This window comes from Bombina bombina, unplaced genomic scaffold (genome assembly GCF_027579735.1).
Source record: "Bombina bombina isolate aBomBom1 unplaced genomic scaffold, aBomBom1.pri scaffold_1019, whole genome shotgun sequence".
Lineage (NCBI taxonomy): Eukaryota > Metazoa > Chordata > Amphibia > Anura > Bombinatoridae > Bombina > Bombina bombina.
In genome coordinates this window covers 46,723-69,511 of record NW_026511850.1, presented here as the reverse complement: position 1 = coordinate 69,511, position 22,789 = coordinate 46,723, and the positions used below count along the sequence as shown (strand labels likewise).

The 22,789-nt window shown below is 41.3% G+C and overlaps 1 protein-coding gene across 1 annotated transcript in view; it reads right to left on the bottom strand.

The window, feature by feature from the left end:
- Positions 1 to 379: 379 nt before the first annotated feature.
- Positions 380 to 22,789, bottom strand: part of LOC128643973 (SH3 domain-containing protein 19-like) — a 67,445-nt gene continuing 45,035 nt past the window's right edge. The window contains 1 exon segment of the mRNA XM_053696739.1: positions 380 to 1,991. Within this exon segment, the coding sequence (XP_053552714.1) occupies positions 1,884 to 1,991 (108 nt within the window). The 3' untranslated portion in view covers positions 380 to 1,883.

The window sequence follows — 22,789 nt, the reverse complement described above, 5'->3', positions numbered from 1 at the left end:
ATATATATATATATATATATATATATATATATTATTTCTTATTATTTATATATATATATATATATATATATACACAAATATGTATTTACAATAAAAAAGGACATTATCCTGTAAATGAAGAACATTGGAGTGTTCAATATGTACAGTACATATACAGTAAGACACATTTTTAAATACATATGTACACACACATATATATTCATACATACACATATTTAGACATGTGTGTGTATGTATGTATGTATGTATGTATGTATGTATGTATCTCTATGTTAAAGCCGTTTGCAGCCTTTTTTTTTTCTAACACCTTAGACCTCTTTAAGCCCATATAACTTTTGAATGCACTTTAAAAAAAAAAAAAAAAAATCATCAGACAGTGTTAATAAGACTAACTATGTTTATGTGTATATTTGATGTGTTTTGTACAACTTTTTTGTCTCTCGTAACAGTTAACTGGAACTCCGAAGTCGCACTAACCCGACATGCGTTAAATTTGATTGCACTCAAGCTAACGTGTTTACTTTTAACTCGTAATACACATGCAATTTCTGACATTCACAAAGAGCCACAAAAAACCCTTAAAGGCTTGCGTGCCACTCAATCTAGCCCATGACCTGAATATATAAAATACAGTGAAATAAATTAATATTTGAAGAAATGATTACTAAATGTAAGTCTATAGGCATCTTGTGGTTACTGAAGTCAGCAGTGTACATAGCTGTTGCGAGGCTTCCTGTTAGGTGTAAAAACTGCAGTATGCAGATACATTATAAAAAATAAAATAATAAAACATTCATAAAAGACAACCTTGATCTGTATAAAGGAAAACAACATTTGATACAGTTACAATGTACAGAAAAAAAAAAGATTGTTCCATTTTTCTATAATGCTGAGAGCAATATTCTGAGATTTTACACTTTTATTTAAAAACGATATTTACTGCTGAAAAGAGATTTTTCCTTCTTTCCATTTATTTTAGTAGTTAAATATTTCTGCAGTTTTCTTTAATCATTTCTAGAAATTATAGTTACATTATTAATTTTAGGGGGTTACACTGATATGATTTTAATCTTCATTGCTTTTTTATTTACCTCATTGTTTTGTGCAATTGCAGCAGCCAGTGATTTTGTAGTGCAACAGATCCCCACTGGTCATAATATTGTTTCTATATAAAATGGACTTACAGTAAAATACCTTTAACAAAAGAAATCTCAGACAACTGCAACCAACCCTTATATGCATTGTTAGATGGAAACAGATTTTGATAGATCTATAAGGCCCATCTCACGATATTTTGTTCTTAAGTGGAGGATTAAATAATTATTTGAATAGCCTTATGCCCTTCTAAAGCAATCTTGATTGACTTATTTGTCCTTACCACCTCTCTTGAAAGTCAAGGACATGAATCAACCACCCTTGTAAAAACTTCCCTTTTACCTTTCATTGCTTGTCTAGACAAGAAAATCCCACATGTTGGTAACTTTGTGGCATATCCAATGCAGGAGGAAAGGCTAATCTTTACTTTTAAAGACAGAGTCTGAATAAATTTGAGTTGAGGCTCAGTCACACTGTCATTTAGAGTACCAATTACTTGGCAATAAGCCCTTCACAATGCTACATGGCCAATATTATATATTAAACATCTCTATTTGGACTAGAATACACATATAGAACAAGCATGTAAACTTAGCATACTTAGCCATTAACAAATATTTAATTTTAGAGAGAAAAAAAAAAGATAGTGCAATATCATCACACAATATACCTAAGATATAAAAAAAATTCAGTTGGCACCAAAGGTGATAGCCCATTTCACGAGGGGCGCAATGTACATTTGAATGGGAAAATAAAAGGCTCCCAAATCAAGCATCATTTGCATAATGCTAACATTCCTGGACAAAGTTCTTTGGAAATATTCCACGTCGTCCTTTAAGTTCTCCGCTCATCCATTCACTATCTACTGATTCCACTGCCAATATAAGATCACCCGCCTGCAAATACAAACAAAAAGCTCCAATGTAATACTTATTTACTAGCTACAGCTAGAATCCCCATCTGTAAATATATCTGAGAGTTCCAACAGCCAGCAGAAAGCATTTACACATGTAATGCAATCTTCACTATGAAAATGTTGTACATTTACAACAATGCTCCAATAACATGTCTTTCACCCAAAGAGTTTAAAACCCCCTACTAAAAATAGATACAGTCTTTAATGTAAATGCATGCAGTTTTATAATAAAACAATTTGCTAAAATTTAGCTTTATGTGATCTGTAAAATATTAGCAATGCATAAAAATAGTAAATTGTGAAGTTGCACATACGCTTCAGTTATGTAAGTAATTTGATTTCTCACATCACAGAATATCCAACAATTGCTTATATGTGGGGATTACATTGTGATGAAAATATTTTTCATAGGGCTATGATTAAGATTTATATAAATTAGACATTAAAGTGACTTTCATGCATCACTTCCATGTCCCTAGTAGGGCTGCATATTTTAAAAACAAAATTTATGCTTACCTGATAAATTTCTTTCTTTCCGGATATGGTGAGTCCACGATGTCATCAATTACTGTTGGAATATCAATCCTGGCCAGCAGGAGGAGACAAAGAACACCACAGCAAAGCTGTTAAGTATCACTCCCCTACCCACAATCCCCAGTCATTCGACCGAAGGAAAATGGAAACAAGGAATAACACAAAGGTGTAGAGGTGCCTGATGTTTAGTCGAAAATAACTGTCTTAAATTTAAGGGTGGGGTCGTGGACTCACCATATCCAGAAAGAAAGGCATTTATCAGGTAAGCATACATTTTGTTTTCTTTCCTAAGATATGGTGAGTCCACGACGTCATCAATTACTGTTTGGACCCAATACCCAAGATACAGGACACAGATGACTAGGGAGGGAAAACAAGACAGGCAGACCTAAACAGAAGGCACCACTGCTTGAAAAACCGGTCTCCCAAAAGAAGCCTCAGCCGAGGCAAAAGTATCAAATTTGTAAAAAGTATGCAGAGAGGACCAAGTTGAAGCCTTGCAAATCTGTTCCACAGAAGCTTCATTTTTGAAAGCCCAAGAAGACGAAACAGCCCTAGTGGAATGAGCTGTTATTCTCTCAGGAGGCTGCTGTCCAGCAGCCTCATAAGCAAAACGAATCATACTTTTTAACCAGAGAGAAAGAGAAGTAGCTTTCTGACCTTTACGCTTTCCAGAGAAACAAACAAACAGGGCAGAAGACTGAAGAAAATCCTTAGTTGCCTGTAGGTAGAATTTTAGAGCACCCACAACATCCAAGTTGTGCAACAAACATTCCTTATTAGAAGAAGGATTAGGACATAGAGAAGGAACAACGATTTCCTGGTTAATATTTCTACGAGAAACCACTTTAGGAAGAAAACCCAACTTAGTACGAAGAACTGCCTTATCAGCATGAAAGATAATATAAGTCTAATCACATTGCAGGGATGAGAGCTCCGAGACCCTCCGAGCAGAAGAAATAGCAATAAGAAACACAACCTTCCAAGATAACAACTTAATATCTATGGAATGTAAAGGCTCAAACAGAGCCTGTTGCAAAACCTTAAGAACTAAGTTAAGGCTCCAAGGAGGAGCAACAGACTTAAAGACAGGCCTGATTCTGACCAGGGCCTGACAAATGGATTGAACTTCTGGCACATCTGCCAGACGCTTATATAACAAAACAGATAATGCAGAAATCTCACCCTTCAGAGAACTGTCTGACAAACCTTTCTCCAGACCTTCTGGAGAAAAGACAAAATCCTAGGAATAGACCCTGAGTTAGAAGGTCCTTCCTCAGAGACAGCCTCCAAGGTGGAAGAGATGACATCTTCACTAGGTCTTCATACTAGGTCCTGCGAGGCCACGAAGGAGCTATTAGAATTACTGATGCTTTTTCCTGAGAGCAAACGGAGGAAACAGGTATGCTAGACAGAAAAACCCAAGGGAACGCCAGAGCATCTATCAAGGCAGCCTGAGGATCTCTTGACCTTAAACCGTATCTCATAAGCTTGGTGTTCTGTCGAGACGCTATCAGATCCAACTCCGGCATCCCCCATTTGAGGGTTAACCTGGAGAACACCACCGGATGGTTAGCCCACTCCCCGGGATGAAAAGTCTGTCTGCTCAGAAAGTCTGCTTCCCAGTTGTCCACCCCTGGAATGTGGATGGCAGATAGACAACAATTGTGGGCTTCGTTAATAGAAAAAAGGAGCGCCAACTGTAGGCTAAAGTATCAAATAAAATCAAAAAGATATTAAAAAACATTTATTACATTCACATAAACTAGGGTACCCTATGTACATATAACAATGAAACGGTTAAAAACAATAGTGTAAGTGCCCCTCAGGAAGGAGGGGAGGGCTAAAACATATAAACTATACATTTCTGAAAGTCCCAAATAATATAGGAAAATCTTAATATGTGATGAAATCCTTATCAAATGTCCTGTGAAACACATCCTGTGTCCTTGTGAATCCAATTATAATCCTGTGTGTGAGATGGAATATCCAAAAAAGCAAAAATAAAAAATAATAATCAAAATAAAAAAAAATAAAAAAATAAAAAATCAGAAAATAAATCCAATGGGATCCAATAGTTACAATACCTGTGAAAACAAAAATCAAATTAATATATATTTAATATATAAATATATCACGCTAATATAAATATGAACTCAATTGAAAATAGGCTTACCCTATATTTGAACTGTGAATTGTGGGCTTCGGCCCACTGAATAATCTGAGCCACCTCCTTCATGGCTAAGGAACTCTGAGTTCCTCCCTGGTGGTTGATGTAAGCCACTGAGGTGATATTTGCCAACTGGAACCTGATAAACCGGGCTAAGGACAACTTAGGCCACGCTATCAGAGAATTGTAAAATCATTCTCAACTCCAAAATATTTATGAGGAGAGCAGACTCCTCCCGAGTCCATAGACCCTGCACTTTTAACGAGTCCCATACTGCTCCCCATCTCAGCAGGCTGGCGTCTGTGGTTACAATAACCCAAGGAAGGTCTCCGGAAGCATGTGCCTCAAGACAGATGCTCCTGAGAACACCACCACGGGAGAGAGTCTCTCATCAACTGATCTAGATCTATCCTCTGAGACAGATCCGAATGGTCCCCGCTCCATTGTCTGAGCATGCATAACTGTAGAGCTCTAAAATGGAATCTAGCAAAGGGAATGATGTCCATGGAAGCAACCATCAGACCAATTACCTCCATACATTGAGCCACTGAAGGCTGAACAGTAGGCTGCAGAGAGAGGCAAGAATCTTAGATTTTCTGACCTCTGTCAGAAATTTTTTCATAGATAGGGAATCTAATATGGTCCCTAAGAAAACCACCCTTGTAGCTGGAACAAGGGAACTCTTCCAGATTCACTTTCCATCCGTGGGAACGTAGAAAAGACAACAAGATCTCTGTATGAGAGATTGCTTATTGAAAAGATGGCCCTGATCACTGCCAAGAGAGCCCTCAGAATCTTTGAAAATATTCTGGGAGCTGTGGCAAGGCCAAACGGAAAAGCCATAAACTGAATGCATTTGTCTAGAAAGGCGAATCTCAGGTACTTGTGATGATCCCTGTGAATGGGAACATGAAGATACACATCCATCAGGTCTATGGTCATCATGAACTGACCCTCTTGTACCAAGGGAAGAATGGACCGAATGGTCTCCATTTTGAAGAATGGTACCCTGAGAAACTTGTTTAGACACTTTAGGTCTAAAATAGGACGAAAAGTTCCCTCTTTTTTCGGAACCACAAACAGATTGGAATAGATTCCCAGACCCTGTTCCCTTTCGGGAACTGGAACTATCACTCCCAGGGAAGAAAGGTCCTGAACACAATTCAAGAATGCCTCTCTTTTTATCTGGTCTGCAGATAATCTTGATAGAAGAAACTTGCCCCTGGGAGGAAAAGTCTTAAATTCTATTTTGTAACCCTGAGACACTATGTCCACAGCCCAATAATCTGGGACATCTCATTCCCAAGCTGGATAAAACAGAGAAAGTCTGCCCCCCACTTGATCTGGTCCCAGACCGGGGGCAACCCTTTCATGCTGACTTAGACTCAGCTGCGGGATTCTTAGATTGCTTCCCCTTGTTCTAAGACTGATCGGGTTTCCAAGAAGACTTGGATTGTTCCTGCTTGGAAGTGGAAGACTTTCCTTTGGGGTTACGAAAGTAACGAAAATTACTTTAACGTCATTTAGATCTATTTTTCTTGTCTTGTGGCAGAAAAAAACCTTTTCCACCAGTAATGTCAGATTATTTCTGCCAAGCCAGGGCCAAACAAGGTCTTAACTTTGTAAGGAAGTGCTAAATGCTTGGACTTAGAGGTAACATCTGCTGACCATGATTTCAGCCACAAAGACCTGCGAGCTAGCACAGCGAAGCCAGATATCTTGGCTCTTAGCTTAAAAGGGGCATTAAACCCAAATATTTTCTTTCATTATTCAGATAGAAGTAAATTATAAAATTGTTTAAAATGATTCTCTATCTACTTTGTTTCATTCTTTCGGTATAATTTGTTGAAGGAGCAACAATGCATTACTGGTTTCCAACTGATCACATTGGTGAGCCAATCACAATCGTTATATATATATATATATATATATATATATATATATATATGCAGCCACCAATCAGCAGCTAGAACCAAGGTTCTTTGCTGCTCCTGAGCTTACCTAGATAAACATTTCAGCAAAGGATAACAAGAGAAGGAAGCAAATAAAAAAATAGAAGTAAATTGGAAAGTTGTTTAAAATTGCATTCTCTATCTGAATCATGAAAGAAAAATGACTAATTACCCTAAAAACTCCCCCCCCCCCTTTTTTTTTGTTTGTTTTGTTTTAACCTGGTTGCCTCAATGTCTAAGAAAATAAGCTTAAAATCCCCAGCAATATATATAATTTACCTCTGAGCTAATGGCACAACTTTGTTAAACATTGATAATATTAATATTATCATACAGTTTTTTGTTCTCTTGTATTATTTTGTCTGCTGTATGCCATGTTACTCTGAAATGACATCGGGCCCTGCGTGGCGCAAGATGTGGACTTAGATTTTGTTTCTATATACTGCTGGTTGTAAATAAAATAATAAAAATAATAAAAAATTGCATTCTCTATCTGAATCATGAAAGAAAAATGTTGGGTTTCATGTCCCTTTAATAACTTGCATGGTGGCATCAGAAATAAAGGAATTGGCTAGCTTGAGAGCCTTAATCCTATCTTGGATTTCCTCCAAAGGAGTCTCAACTTGCAGAGACTCAGACAGAGAGTCGAACCAATAAGATGCCCCATTGGACACTGTGGCCATACAAACTGCCAGTTGCCACTGAAGGCCTTGATGAATATACATCTTCTTCAAATAAGCCTCCAGCTTTTTGTCCATAGGATCTTTAAAAGAGCAGCTATCCTCTATAGGAATAGTAGTTCTCTTAGCCAGAGTAGAAATAGCCCCTTCTACTTTAGGCACTGTGCGCCATGAATCTTTGATGGAGTCAGCGACAGGAAACATCTTTTTAAAAACAGGAGACTGAGAAAACGGTATTCCCGGTCTCTCCCATTCCTGCGCAATAATCTCCATAGCACGGTCTGGAACAGGAAACACTTCCACAAAGGAAGGAGCATCAAAGTACTTATTAAGTTTACTTGATTTCTTGGGGTTGACAATGACAGGCGGGTCGGAGTCGTCCAAAATAGCCAAAACCTCCTTTAACAATACACAGAGGTGTTCAAGCTTAAATCTGAAGGATACTACTTCAGCATCAGATGAAGGAATTACACTGTCCGAATCTGAGATTTCACCCTCAGAGGCTACTGACGTATCCTCCTCATCAGACTTATGAGAGAGAGCTATCTGAGTAGCAAAGTTTGGGATGGAAACCTTAGCATCTAAATCTTTAACATTCCTTTTGGGTTTTCCCTTAAGCATAGGAATGGCAGACAAGGCCGCAGATACCGCCGAGGAAACCTGAGCCACAATTTCTGCCGGCAAATACACTCCTCCAGGAGCCTGAGAGGAACCGCAGGGCACTGTATGTGACGCCACTAAGGCTTGGGACATTTGAGGAGAATGCTGTGGCATTGCCTGAACAGCATCATCCTGAGAAGACAGTTGGCTCAAAAACAAAAAGTTTATCTTTATTTTTCAAAGTCCTCTCTATACAGGAAGAACAAAATTGCAAGGGTGAAACAATTTGGATTTTTAAGCAAAGCAGACATTTGTCAATGGAAACATAATCCTGTTCCATGGCAGAAAAAAAAAGTAGTATTTAACCTTAAATGTACTGCTGTTTTAAATAATGCCTCTTAGCTTGAAGCAAGTCACCCAATAATGCAATATAAACTTGAGCAGCAAGAAATAATATACAAATGTTAGTTCTAAAATTTGACCACCTCAGCCGTTAGCTGGGGTACCTACCTGTCCCTCCGGTAATGAAAAACACTGAACTGCAAGACCGGATTCTTTCAACCGCTTCTAAGCAGAGTCAGAGCAAATGGTCACATGACCAGCAAAAGACTGCGCCACACATGTAAAGCGCACTTTTCTAGCCGGAAAAGATGAACAGAAAACAACACAGCCGCTCTCTGACAGAAATTACTGCGTCAGAGCCGGCAATGATCGCAATGATATGCGATCGAGTAAAATCCCTCTTCATACAGTTATTTAAAAATAAAATTCTTGAGCCACTGGATTGGGGTTAACTCCTTACTACCTATAAAGGAGATTAATCCCTGTATCTAAGTCACATAATAAACGTGCCTGCCACTGCCATAATCTATCCTGAACTCAGGATTTCAGTCCCACAATAAATGCAGAGTTGGATTCAAATTAACCCTCAAAGTGCCAGCCTCCTAGCCCCAGAAGAAAAAAGCCACTTACCTGCACATCTAGCTGCCCGGCAAGAGGACAGCTCACCCAGCGTGAAAGGAAGCCACTCTTTACAGAGACCTGTGTAAAAAAGACAGACCAGAGTAAACCTACTCTGGCTTTCTGTACTAGGGCAGCAACATGTTAGGAAAACGCAGCAAGGCCCACCTTACAAGTTCCTAACTGCTTTAAAGCCACCACTACTCTACTGAAGAGATTGACGTGGAGTACAGCTATACCCAAAAATTTGCTTGTAGCAAAAGAAATCCAATTTTCTTCAGACACCAAAACTTCACCTCCTCCATTTAACAGAGGCAAAGAGAATGACTGGGATTGTAGGTAGGGGAGTGATACTTAACAGCTTTGCTGTGGTGCTCTTTGCCTCCTCCTGCTGGCCAGGAGTGATATCCCAACAGTAATTGATGAAGTAGTGGACTCGCCATATCTTAGGAAAGAAACTTTTGCTCTTGCCCCCAGCCCCCCTCATAAAAAAAGAACAGTATAGAGACACTACATAAGCCATAGCCCCCAAACTATTAGTAGCACACTGCCCTTAACAATAAGTGATCACTTTAATATCGCTTTAATTTACCCATGGAGTAAGATTTATGTATGTACAGCTATTGTATTTTGTGAGGAGCAATATAAATACAAACTAAAGTGGGACATACACATTCCAAAAGGGATTATAGAGAGGAAAGGCCACAACATTATACACCAACAAATAGACCAGCTATGATGATTAGAGATTAAATTTAATAGGTTTTTCACAGGCCCCAAAAAAGACCAGAACGGGGGAGAGGAGCAAGGTGGTAACAGATACAGGAACAAAAAAAAACCTGATATCCAAAGAGACAGAACGGGTCACAAAGTACAAGTAGAAAATGTGATTAACCTTTCAGACTATCCATTGACCCCCTTACTTTGAGCAAACATTTTCACACATCACAGGTTAGGTTACATAACAAGGGAGAAATCCTCCTTTAGGGAGACGTGATTTAATGGATCTGGAATTCCTCCTCATGGAGGGACAAACTAGTGAGGAAAAGACAAATATCAGGAGCTTACCTAGTTTAAAAAAATCCCTCCAAATTTTACCCCATACAGTGTAGGGAACATGTAATTGAAGAGTGGGAGAGATCTAACTGAATTGAACAATAAGAATGTCATAAAAACCAACAATAAAAAAAAGGAGGCAGTGAGTAGATTGAGCAATGATGAGAGGATCATAATCCGGCCTGTGGAAAAGGGCAGTACTGTGGTCGTACAAAAGAGAAAACTATTCATAAATGAAGCCCTAAGACAGCTCAGTGATAGAGAAAACTATGATGTTTGGGCAAGTGATCCTATAGCCTTATAGAAGGAACTAAACCATCTGATTGATGATGGCAGGGATTGTGGGTATCTGGATTATGATACTTGTGAATACCTCTTTGTACAACATCTGAGGACCCCCATATTTAACCATCTATCTAATGTCGAAGGGTGGCCTATAGTGAGTGGCATCGGCTCATTGCTGGAGAATCTATCAGAGTGGGTCGATGCCATCCTCCAGCCTTTAGTTCATGGGGTACACAGTTTTTTGAGGGACACTAAACAGGTGTTAAATCACATGAGGACAATTCATTGGGAGTCCTCTTATGGATGGTTAGGTCACGCTATTTCTCGTTTCCACACAATAAGGGTATGGAAGCAATACATTTTTTCCTAGAGTTATGATGATTCATTTTCTCCTTACACACAATTATTTACAATTTGAGGGTCCTTTTTACCTCCAGAGATTTTGGACAGTGATGGGGGCCAAGTTTGCTCCATCATACACTAACCTGTTCATGGGTTGATGGGAGTTGTCCCATGTCTATGGATGTGAAGTGCCATTCAGGGAACAAATAGGGTGGTATGGAAGATTTATTGATGACTTGCTAATAGTAAGGAAGGGAGGAAAACATAATTTATGCTTACCTGATAAATTTATTTCTCTTGTGGTGTATCCAGTCCACGGATCATCCATTACTTGTGGGATATTCTCATTCCCAACAGGAAGTTGCAAGAGGACACCCACAGCAGAGCTGTCTATATAGCTCCTCCCCTCACTGCCATATCCAGTCATTCGACCGAAAACAAGCAGAGAAAGGAGAAACCACAGGGTGCAGTGGTGACTGTAGTTTAAAATTAAAAAATACCTGCCTTAAAATGACAGGGCGGGCCGTGGACTGGATACACCACAAGAGAAATAAATTTATCAGGTAAGCATAAATTATGTTTTCTCTTGTAAGGTGTATCCAGTCCACTGATCATCCATTACTTGTGGGATACCAATACCAAAGCTAAAGTACACGGATGAAGGGAGGGACAAGGCAGGTACTTAAACAGAAGGTACCACTGCCTGTAAAACCTTTCTCCCAAAAATAGCCTCCGAAGAAGCAAAAGTATCAAATTTGTAGAATTTTGAAAAAGTATGAAGCGAAGACCAAGTCGCCGCCTTACAAATCTGTTCAACAGAAGCCTCATTTTTAAAGGCCCATGTGGAAGCCACAGCTCTAGTAGAATGAGCTGTAATCCTTTCTGGAGGCTGCTGGCCAGCAGTCTCATAGGCTAAGCGGATTATGCTTCTTAGCCAAAAAGAAAGAGAGGTTGCCGAAGCCTTTTGACCTCTCCTCTGTCCAGAGTAGACAACAAACAAAGCAGATGTTTGACGAAAATCTTTAGTAGCTTGTAAGTAAAACTTTAAAGCACGAACCACGTCCAGATTGTGTAATAGACGCTCCTTCTTTGAAGAAGGATTTGGACACAAAGACGGAACAACAATCTCTTGATTGATATTCTTATTAGATACCACCTTAGGTAAAAACCCAGGTTTGGTACGCAGAACTACTTTATCTGCATGGAAGATCAGATAAGGAGAATCACATTGTAAGGCAGATAACTCGGAAACTCTACGAGCCGAGGAGATCGCTACCAAAAAAAGAACTTTCCAAGATAAAAGTTTGATATCTATGGAATGAAGAGGTTCAAACGGAACCCCCTGAAGAACTTTAAGAACCAAATTTAAGCTCCATGGTGGAGCAACAGGTTTAAACACAGGCTTGATTCTAACTAAAGCCTGACAAAATGCCTGAACGTCTGGGACATCCGCCAGACGCTTGTGCAAAAGAATAGATAGCGCAGAAATCTGTCCCTTTAAGGAACTAGCTGACAATCCTTTCTCCAATCCTTCTTGGAGAAAAGATAATATACTGGGAATCCTGACCTTACTCCATGAGTAGCCCTTAGATTCACACCAATAAAGATATTTACTCCATATTTTATGATAGATTTTCCTGGTGACAGGCTTCCGTGCCTGAATTAAGGTATCAATAACTGACTCGGAGAAACCACGCTTTGATAAAATCAAGCGTTCAATCTCCAGGCAGTCAGCCTCAGAGAAATTAGATTTGGATGGTTGAAAGGACCTTGAAGTAGAAGGTCCTGTCTCAGCGGCAGAGTCCATGGTGGAAAGGATAACATGTCCACCAGATCTGCATACCAAGTCCTGCGTGGCCACGCAGGCGCTATCAAGATCACCGATGCTCTCTACTGCTTGATTTTGGCAATCAGACGAGGGAGCAGAGGAAACGGTGGAAACACATAAGCCAGGTTGAAGGACCAAGGCGCTGCTAGAGCATCTATCAGCGTTGCCTTGGGGTCCCTAGACCTGGATCCGTAACAAGGAAGCTTGGCATTCTGGCGAGACGCCATGAGATCCAGTTCTGGTTCGCCCCAACGAAAAACCAATTGTGCAAACACCTCCGGATGGAGTTCCCACTTCCCCGGATGAAAAGTCTGTCGACTTAGAAAATCCGCCTCCCAGTTCTCTACACCTGGGATATGGATAGCTGATAGGTGGCAAGAGTGAATCTCTGCCCAGTGAATTATCTTTGAGACTTCTAACATCGCTAGGGAACTCCTTGTTCCCCCTTGATGGTTGATGTAAGCCACAGTCGTGATGTTGTCCGACTGAAATCTGATGAACCTCATTGTCGCTAGATGAGGCCAAGCCTAAAGAGCATTGAATATCGCTCTTAGTTCCAGAATGTTTATTGGAAGGAGTGACTCCTCTTGAGCCTTCAGGGAGTTCCAGACTGCACCCCAACCTAGAAGGCTGGCATCTGTCGTTACAATTGTCCAATCTGGCCTGCGAAAGGTCATACCTTTGGACAGATGAACCTGAGATAGCCACCAGAGAAGAGAATCCCTGGTCTCTTGGTCCAGATTCAGTAAAGGGGACAAATCTGTGTAATCCCCATTCCACTGACTGAGCATGCATAGTTGCAGCGGTCTGAGATGTAGGCGTGCAAACGGCCCTATGTCCATTGCCGCTACCATTAAGCCGATTACTTCCATGCACTGAGCCACCGAAGGGCGAGGAATGGAATAAAGAACACGGCAGGAATTTAGAAGTTTTGATAACCTGGACTCCGTCAGGTAAATTTTCATTTCTACAGAATCTATCAGAGTCCCTAGGAAGGAAACTCTTGTGAGGGGGGATAGAGAACTCTTTTTCTCGTTCACCTTCCACCCATGCGACCTCAGAAATGCCAACACTATGTCCGTATGAGACTTGGCAATTTGGAAGTTTGACGCCTGAATCAGGATGTCGTCTAAATAAGGGGCCACTGCTATGCCCCGTGGCCTTAGGACCGCCAGAAGCGACCCCAGAACCTTCGTAAAAATTCTTGGGGCTGTAGCTAACCCAAAGGGAAGAGCTACAAACTGGTAGTGCCTGTCTAGGAAGGCAAACCTGAGAAACCGATGATGATTTTTGTGTATCGGAATGTGCAGATAAGCATCCTTTAAATCCACTGTAGTCATGTATTGACCCTCCTGGATCATAGGTAGGATGGTACGAATAGTCTCCATCTTGAATGATGGAACTCTGAGGAATTTGTTTAAGATCTTTAGATCCAAAATTGGTCTGAAGGTTCCCTCTTTTTTGGGAACCACAAACAGATTTGAGTAAAATCCCTGTCCCTGTTCCTCCTTTGGGACTGGATGGATCACTCCCATAACTAGGAGGTCTTGTACACAGTGTAAGAATGCCTCTCTCTTTATCTGGTTTGCAGATAATTGTGAAAGGTGAAATCTCCCTTTTGGGGGGGAAGCCTTGAAGTCCAGAAGATATCCCTGGGATATAATTTCCAATGCCCAGGGATCCTGGACATCTCTTGCCCACGCCTGGGCGAAGAGCGAAAGTCTGCCCCCTACTAGATCCGTTACCGGATAGGGGGCCGTTCCTTCATGCTGCCTTAGAGGCAGCAGCAGGCTTTTTGGCCTGCTTACCCTTGTTCCAGGTCTGGTTAGGTCTCCAGACCGTCTTGGACTGAGCAAAAGTTCCCTCTTGTTTTGCATTAGAGGAAGTTGATGCCGCACTTGCCTTGAAGTTTCGAAAGGCACGAAAATTAGACTGTTTGGCCCTTGGTTTGGACCTATCCTGAGGAAGGGCATGACCTTTTCCTCCAGTGATATCAGCAATAATCTCCTTCAAACCAGGCCCGAATAGGGTCTGCCCCTTGAAGGGAATGTTAAGCAGCTTCGATTTTGAAGTAACGTCAGCTGACCATGATTTAAGCCATAGCGCTCTGCACGCCTGGATAGCAAAACCAGAATTCTTAGCCATTAGTTTAGTCAAATGAACAATGGCATCAGAAACAAAAGAATTGGCTAGCTTAAGTGCTCTAAGCTTGTCAAGTATTTCATCCAATGGAGTCGCAACCTGTAAAGCCTCTTCCAGAGACTCAAACCAGAATGCCGCAGCAGCAGTGACAGGCGCAATGCATGCAAGGGGCTGTAGGATAAAACCTTGTTGAATAAACATTTTCTTAAGGTAACCCTCTAACTTTTTATCCATTGGATCTAAGAAAGCACAACTAGAAACTGCTCCCTCCACCTTAGGAACTGTCTGCCATAAGTCCCGTGTGGTGGCGTCTATTGGAAACATTTTTCTAAAAACAGGAGGGGGAGAGAACGGCACACCTGGTCTATCCCATTCCTTAGTAATAATTTCTGTAAACCTTTTAGGTATTGGAAAAACATCAGTACACACCGGCACTGCATAGTATTTATCCAGTCTACACAATTTCTCTGGCACTGCAATTGTATCACAGTCATTCAGAGCAGCTAAAACCTCCCTGAGTAACACGCGGAGGTGTTCAAGCTTAAATTTAAATGTAGAAATATCAGAATCAGGTTGCATCATCTTCCCTGAGTCAGAAATATCACCCACAGAAAGAAGCTCTCCTTCTTCAGCTTCTGCATATTGTGAGGCATTATCAGACATAGTTCTTAAAGCGTCAGTATGCTCTGTATTTCGTCTAACTCCAGAGCTATCTCGCTTTCCTCTAAATACAGGTAGTCTGGCTAATACTGCTGACAGTGTATTATCCATGACTGCCGCCATGTCTTGTAAAGTAAACGCTATGGGCGCCCTGGATGTACTTGGCGCCATTTGAGCGTGAGTCCCTTGAGCGGGAGTCAAAGGATCTGACACGTGGGGAGAGTTAGCCGGCATAACTTCCCCCTCGTCAGATTCCTCTGGTGATAAATCTTTTAAAGACAGAATATGATCTTTATTGCTTAAAGTGAAATCAGTACATTTGGTACACATTCTAAGAGGGGGTTCCACCATGGCTTTTAAACATAATGAACAAGGAGTTTCCTCTATGTCAGACATGTTTATACAGACTAGCAATGAGACTAGCAAGCTTGGAAAACACTTTAAATCAAGTTAACAAGCTAATATAAAAAACGGTACTGTGCCTTTAAGAGAAACAAATTTTGTCAGAATTTGAAAAACAGTGAAAAAAGGCAGTAAATCAAACGAAATTTTTACAGTGTGTATAATAATCTAACAGAGCATTGCACCCACTTGCAAATGGATGATTAACCCCTTAGTTCAAAAACCGGATCAAAAAAACGATATAGACGTTTTTTAACAGTCACACCAAACTGCCACAGCCTTGCTGTGGGCCTACCTTCCCCAACAAACGATTTTGGAAGCCTAAGAGCCCTTTAGAGATGTCCTGTAGCATTCAGGGAACTCCTGGATGTCTCAGTCTGTAATAGTTAATGCACAAAAAAGCACTAAACTAGGCCCCTCCCACTCATAGTAACACAGTGGAAAGCCTCAGGAAACTGTTTCTAGGCAAATTTAAGCCAGCCATGTGGAAAAAAACTAGGCCCCAATAAAGTTTTATCACCAAAGTATATATAAAAACGTTTAAACATGCCAGCAAACGTTTTATATTGTAAATATAAAAGAGTATTACCTCAGAAAGTAAGCATGATACCAGTCGCTATTAAATCACTGTATTCAGGCTTACCTTACATAAATTTGGTATCAGCAGCATTTTCTAGCCTTTTCACATCTTCTAGAAAAAACTTAACTGCACATACCTCATAGCAGGATAACCTGCACGCCATTCCCCCGCTGAAGTTATCTCTCTCTTCAGACATGTGTGAGAACAGCAATGGATCTTAGTTACAACCTGCTAAGATCATAGAAATCCCAGGCAGATTCTTCTTTTTTCCTGCCTGGAACAAAATAGCACAACTCCGGTACCATTTAAAAATAATAAACTCTTGATTGAAGCAAAATAACAGCTACATTTCACCACTTATCTCTTACTACCTCCATGCTTGTTGAGAGTTGCAAGAGAATGACTGGATATGGCAGTGAGGGGAGGAGCTATATAGACAGCTCTGCTGTGGGTGTCCTCTTGCAACTTCCTGTTGGGAATGAGAATATCCCACAAGTAATGGATGATCCGTGGACTGGATACACCTTACAAGAGAAAACAGAATGTTATATCCTTTGTAGAAAGATTAAATGAGAATACAGTGGGTACTGTCTTTACTTTTGATTTTAATGAAAAGTGCATTAACTATTTGGATGTGACGCTAATGGGAATTCCAGTGCAAACAGTAATTTCAAAAGGATTGAAAAAATCCCATTACAGGCAACACATTGTTGCATGAGAAGAGCGATCACCTGAAAAACAGAATTTATGTTTACCTGATAAATTACTTTCTCCAACGGTGTGTCCGGTCCACGGCGTCATCCTTACTTGTGGGATATTCTCTTCCCCAACAGGAAATGGCAAAGAGCCCAGCAAAGCTGGTCACATGATCCCTCCTAGGCTCCGCCTTCCCCAGTTATTCGACCGACGTAAAGGAGGAATATTTGCATAGGAGAAATCATATGATACCGTGGTGACTGTAGTTAGAGAAAATAAATCATCAGACCTGATTAAAAAACCAGGGCGGGCCGTGGACCGGACACACCGTTGGAGAAAGTAATTTATCAGGTAAACATAAATTCTGTTTTCTCCAACATAGGTGTGTCCGGTCCACGGCGTCATCCTTACTTGTGGGAACCAATACCAAAGCTTTAGGACACGGATGATGGGAGGGAGCAAATCAGGTCACCTAGATGGAAGGCACCACGGCTTGCAAAACCTTTCTCCCAAAAATAGCCTCAGAAGAAGCAAAAGTATCAAATTTGTAAAATTTAGTAAAAGTGTGCAGTGAAGACCAAGTCGCTGCCCTACATATCTGATCAACAGAAGCCTCGTTCTTGAAGGCCCATGTGGAAGCCACGGCCCTAGTGGAATGAGCTGTGATTCTTTCAGGAGGCTGCCGTCCGGCAGTCTCATAAGCCAATCTGATGATGCTTTTAAGCCAAAAAGAGAGAGAGGTAGAAGTTGCTTTTTGACCTCTCCTTTTACCAGAATAAACAACAAACAAGGAAGATGTTTGTCTGAAATCCTTTGTAGCCTCTAAATAGAATTTTAGAGCCCGAACTACATCCAAATTGTGCAACAAACGTTCCTTCTTTGAAACTGGATTCGGACACAAAGAAGGCACGACTATCTCCTGGTTAATATTTTTGTTAGAAACAACTTTCGGAAGAAAACCAGGTTATCTGCATGGAACACCAGATAAGGAGGAGAACACTGCAGAGCAGATAACTCTGAAACTCTTCTAGCAGAAGAAATTGCAACCAAAAACAAAACTTTCCAAGATAATAACTTGATATCAACGGAATGTAGGGGTTCAAACGGAACCCCCTGAAGAACTGAAAGAACTAAATTAAGACTCCAAGGAGGAGTCAAAGGTTTGTAAACAGGCTTGATTCTAACCAGAGCCTGAACAAAAGCTTGAACATCTGGCACAGCCGCCAGCTTTTTGTGAAGTAAAACAGATAAAGCAGAAATCTGTCCCTTCAAAGAACTTGCAGATAATCCTTTCTCCAAACCTTCTTGAAGAAAGGATAGAATCTTAGGAATTTTTATCTTGTTCCATGGGAATCCTTTAGATTCACACCAACAGATATATTTTTTCCATATTTTATGGTAGATTTTTCTAGTTACAGGCTTTCTGGCCTGAACAAGAGTATCAATGACAGAATCTGAGAACCCTCGCTTTGATAAAATCAAGCGTTCAATCTCCAAGCAGTCAGTTGGAGTGAGGCCAGATTCGGATGTTCGAACGGACCTTGAACAAGAAGGTCCTGTCTCAAAGGTAGCTTCCATGGTGGAGCCGATGACATATTCACCAGATCTGCATACCAAGTCCTGCGTGGCCACGCAGGAGCTATCAAGATCACCGATACCCTCTCCTGTTTGATCCTGGCTACCAGCCTGGGAATGAGAGGAAACGGTGGGAACACATAAGCTAGGTTGAAGCTCCAAGGTGCTACTAGTGCATCCACTAGAGTCGCCTTGGGATCCCTGGATCTGGACCCGTAGCAAGGAACCTTGAAGTTCTGACGAGACGCCATCAGATCCATGTCTGGAATGCCCCACAATTGAATTATTTGGGCAAAGATTTCCGGATGGAGTTCCCACTCCCCCGGATGAAATGTCTGACGACTCAGAAAATCCTCTTCCCAATTTTCCACTCCTGGGATGTGGATTGCAGACAAGTGGCAGGAGTGAGTCTCCGCCCATTGAATTATTTTGGTCACTTCTTCCATCGCCAGGGAACTCCTTGTTCCCCCCTGATGGTTGATATACGCAACAGTCGTCATGTTGTCTGATTGAAACCGTATGAATTTGGCCTTTGCTAGCTGAGGCCAAGCCTTGAGAGCATTGAATATCGCTCTCAGTTCCAGAATATTTATCGGGAGAAGAGATTCTTCCCGAGACCAAAGACCCTGAGCTTTCAGGGGTTCCCAGACCGCGCCCCAGCCCACCAGACTGGCGTCGGTCGTGACAATGACCCACTCTGGTCTGCGGAAGCTCATCCCTTGTGACAGGTTGTCCAGGGTCAGCCACCAACGGAGTGAATCTCTGGTCCTCTGATCTACTTGTATCGTCGGAGACAAGTCTGTATAATCCCCATTCCACTGACTGAGCATGCACAGTTGTAATGGTCTTAGATGAATTCGCGCAAAAGGAACTATGTCCATTGCCGCGACCATCAAACCTATTACTTCCATGCACTGCGCTATGGAAGGAAGAAGAACAGAATGAAGTACTTGACAAGAGCTTAGAAGTTTTGATTTTCTGGCCTCTGTCAGAAAAATCCTCATTTCTAAGGAGTCTATTATTGTTCCCAAGAAGGGAACTCTTGTTGACGGAGATAGAGAACTTTTTTCTACGTTCACTTTCCACCCGTGAGATCTGAGAAAGGCCAGGACAATGTCCGTATGAGCCTTTGCTTGTGGTAGAGACGACGCTTGAATCAGTATGTCGTCCAAGTAAGGTACTACTGCAATGCCCCTTGGTCTTAGCACCGCTAGAAGGGACCCTAGTACCTTTGTGAAAATTCTTGGAGCAGTGGCTAATCCGAATGGAAGTGCCACAAACTGGTAATGCTTGTCCAGAAAGGCGAACCTTAGGAACCGATGATGTTCCTTGTGGATAGGAATATGTAGATACGCATCCTTTAAATCCACCGTGGTCATGAATTGACCTTCCTGGATGGTAGGAAGAATTGTCCGAATGGTTTCCATTTTGAACGATGGAACCTTGAGAAATTTGTTTAGGATCTTGAGATCTAAGATTGGTCTGAATGTTCCCTCTTTTTTGGGAACTATGAACAGATTGGAGTAGAATCCCATCCCTTGTTCTCCTAATGGAACAGGATGAATCACTCCCATTTTTAACAGGTCTTCTACACAATGTAAGAATGCCTGTCTTTTTATGTGGTCTGAAGATAATTGAGACCTGTGGAACCTCCCCCTTGGGGGTAGCTCCTTGAATTCCAGCAGATAACCTTGGGAGACTATTTCTAGCGCCCAAGGATCCAGAACATCTCTTGCCCAAGCCTGAGCGAAGAGAGAAAGTCTGCCCCCCACCAGATCCGGTCCCGGATCGGGGGCCAACATCTCATGCTGTCTTGGTAGCAGTGGCAGGTTTCTTGGCCTGCTTACCTTTGTTCCAGCCTTGCATTGGCCTCCAGGCTGGCTTGGTTTGAGAAGTATTACCCTCTTGCTTAGAGGATGTAGAACTTGGGGCTGGTCCGTTTCTGCGAAAGGGACGAAAATTTGGTTTATTTTTAGCCTTAAAAGACCTATCCTGAGGAAGGGCGTGGCCCTTACCCCCAGTGATATCTGAAATAATCTCTTTCAAGTCAGGGCCAAACAGCGTTTTCCCCTTGAAAGGTATGTTAAGCAATTTGTTCTTGGAAGACGCATCCGCTGACCAAGATTTTAGCCAAATCGCTCTGCGCGCCACAATAGCAAACCCCGAATTTTTCGCCGCTAATCTAGCCAATTGCAAAGTGGCGTCTAAAGTAAAAGAGTTAGCCAATTTAAGAGCATGAATTCTGTCCATAATCTCCTCATAAGAAGAATCTTTATTGAGCGACTTTTCTAGTTCATCGAACCAGAAACACGCTGCTGTAGTGACAGGAACAATGCATGAAATTGGTTGTAGAAGGTAACCTTGCTGAACAAACATCTTTTTAAGCAAACCCTCTAATTTTTTATCCATAGGATCTTTGAAAGCACAACTATCTTCTATAGGGATAGTAGTGCGTTTGTTTAGAGTAGAAACCGCCCCCTCGACCTTGGGGACTGTCTGCCATAAGTCCTTTCTGGGGTCGACCATAGGAAACAATTTCTTAAATATAGGGGGAGGGACAAAAGGTATGCCGGGCCTTTCCCATTCTTTGTTTACAATGTCCGCCACCCGCTTGGGTATAGGAAAAGCTTCGGGGGGCCCCGGGACCTCTAGGAACTTGTCCATCTTACATAATTTCTCTGGAATGACCAAATTGTCACAATCATCCAGAGTAGATAACACCTCCTTAAGCAGAGCGCGGAGATGTTCCAATTTAAATTTGAATGTAATCACATCAGGTTCCGCTTGTTGAGAAATTTTCCCTGAATCTGAAATTTCTCCCTCAGACAAAACCTCCCTGGCCCCCTCAGACTGGTGTAGGGGCATGTCAGAACCATTATCATCAGCGTCCTCATGCTCTTCGGTATTTTCTAAAACAGAGCAGTCGCGCTTTCGCTGATAAGTGGGCATTTTGGCTAAAATGTTTTTGATAGAATTATCCATTACAGCCGTTAATTGTTGCATAGTAAGGAGTATTGGCGCACTAGATGTACTAGGGGCCTCCTGTGTGGGCAAGACTGGCGTAGACGAAGGAGGGGATGATGCAGTACCATGCTTACTCCCCTCACTTGAGGAATCATCTTGGGCATCATTTTCTCTAAATTTTTTGTCACATACATCACATCTATTTAAATGAGAAGGAACCTTGGCTTCCTCACATACAGAACATAGTCTATCTGATAGTTCAGACATGTTAAACAGGCATAAACTTGATAACAAAGTACAAAAAACGTTTTAAAATAAAACCGTTACTGTCACTTTAAATTTTAAACTGAACACACTTTATTACTGAATATGTGAAAAAGTATGAAGGAATTGTTCAAAATTCACCAAAATTTCACCACAGTGTCTTAAAGCCTTAAAAGTATTGCACACCAAATTTGAAAGCTTTAACTCTTAAAATAACGGAACCGGAGCCGTTTTTATATTTAACCCCTATACAGTCCCTGGTATCTGCTTTGCTGAGACCCAACCAAGCCCAGAGGGGAATACGATACCAAATGACGCCTTCAGTAAGCTTTTTCTATGTATCTGAGCTCCTCACACATGCATCTGCATGCCTTGCTTCCCAAAAACAACTGCGCATTAGTGGCGCGAAAATGAGGCTCTGCCTATGATTAGAGAAGGCCCCCAGTGAAAAAGGTGTCCAATACAGTGCCTGCCGGTTATTTAACATAATTCCCAAGAATAAAATAACTCCTCAAAGCTATAAACTATTAAAAATGCTTATAAATCAATCGTTTTAGCCCAGAAAAATGTCTACCAGTCTTTAAAGCCCTTGTGAAGCCCTTTATTCTTATTTAATAAAAATGGCTTACCGGATCCCATAGGGAAAATGACAGCTTCCAGCATTACCAAGTCTTGTTAGAAATGTGTCATACCTCAAGCAGAAAAAGTCTGCTCACTGTTTCCCCCAACTGAAGTTAATTCCTCTCAACAGTCCTGTGTGGAAACAGCCATCGATTTTAGTAACGGTTGCTAAAATCATTTTCCTCTTACAAACAGAAATCTTCATCTCTTTTCTGTTTCAGAGTAAATAGTACATACCAGCACTATTTTAAAATAACAAACTCTTGATTGAAGAATAAAAACTACATTTAAACACCAAAAAACTCTAAGCCATCTCCGTGGAGATGTTGCCTGTACAACGGCAAAGAGAATGACTGGGGAAGGCGGAGCCTAGGAGGGATCATGTGACCAGCTTTGCTGGGCTCTTTGCCATTTCCTGTTGGGGAAGAGAATATCCCACAAGTAAGGATGACGCCGTGGACCGGACA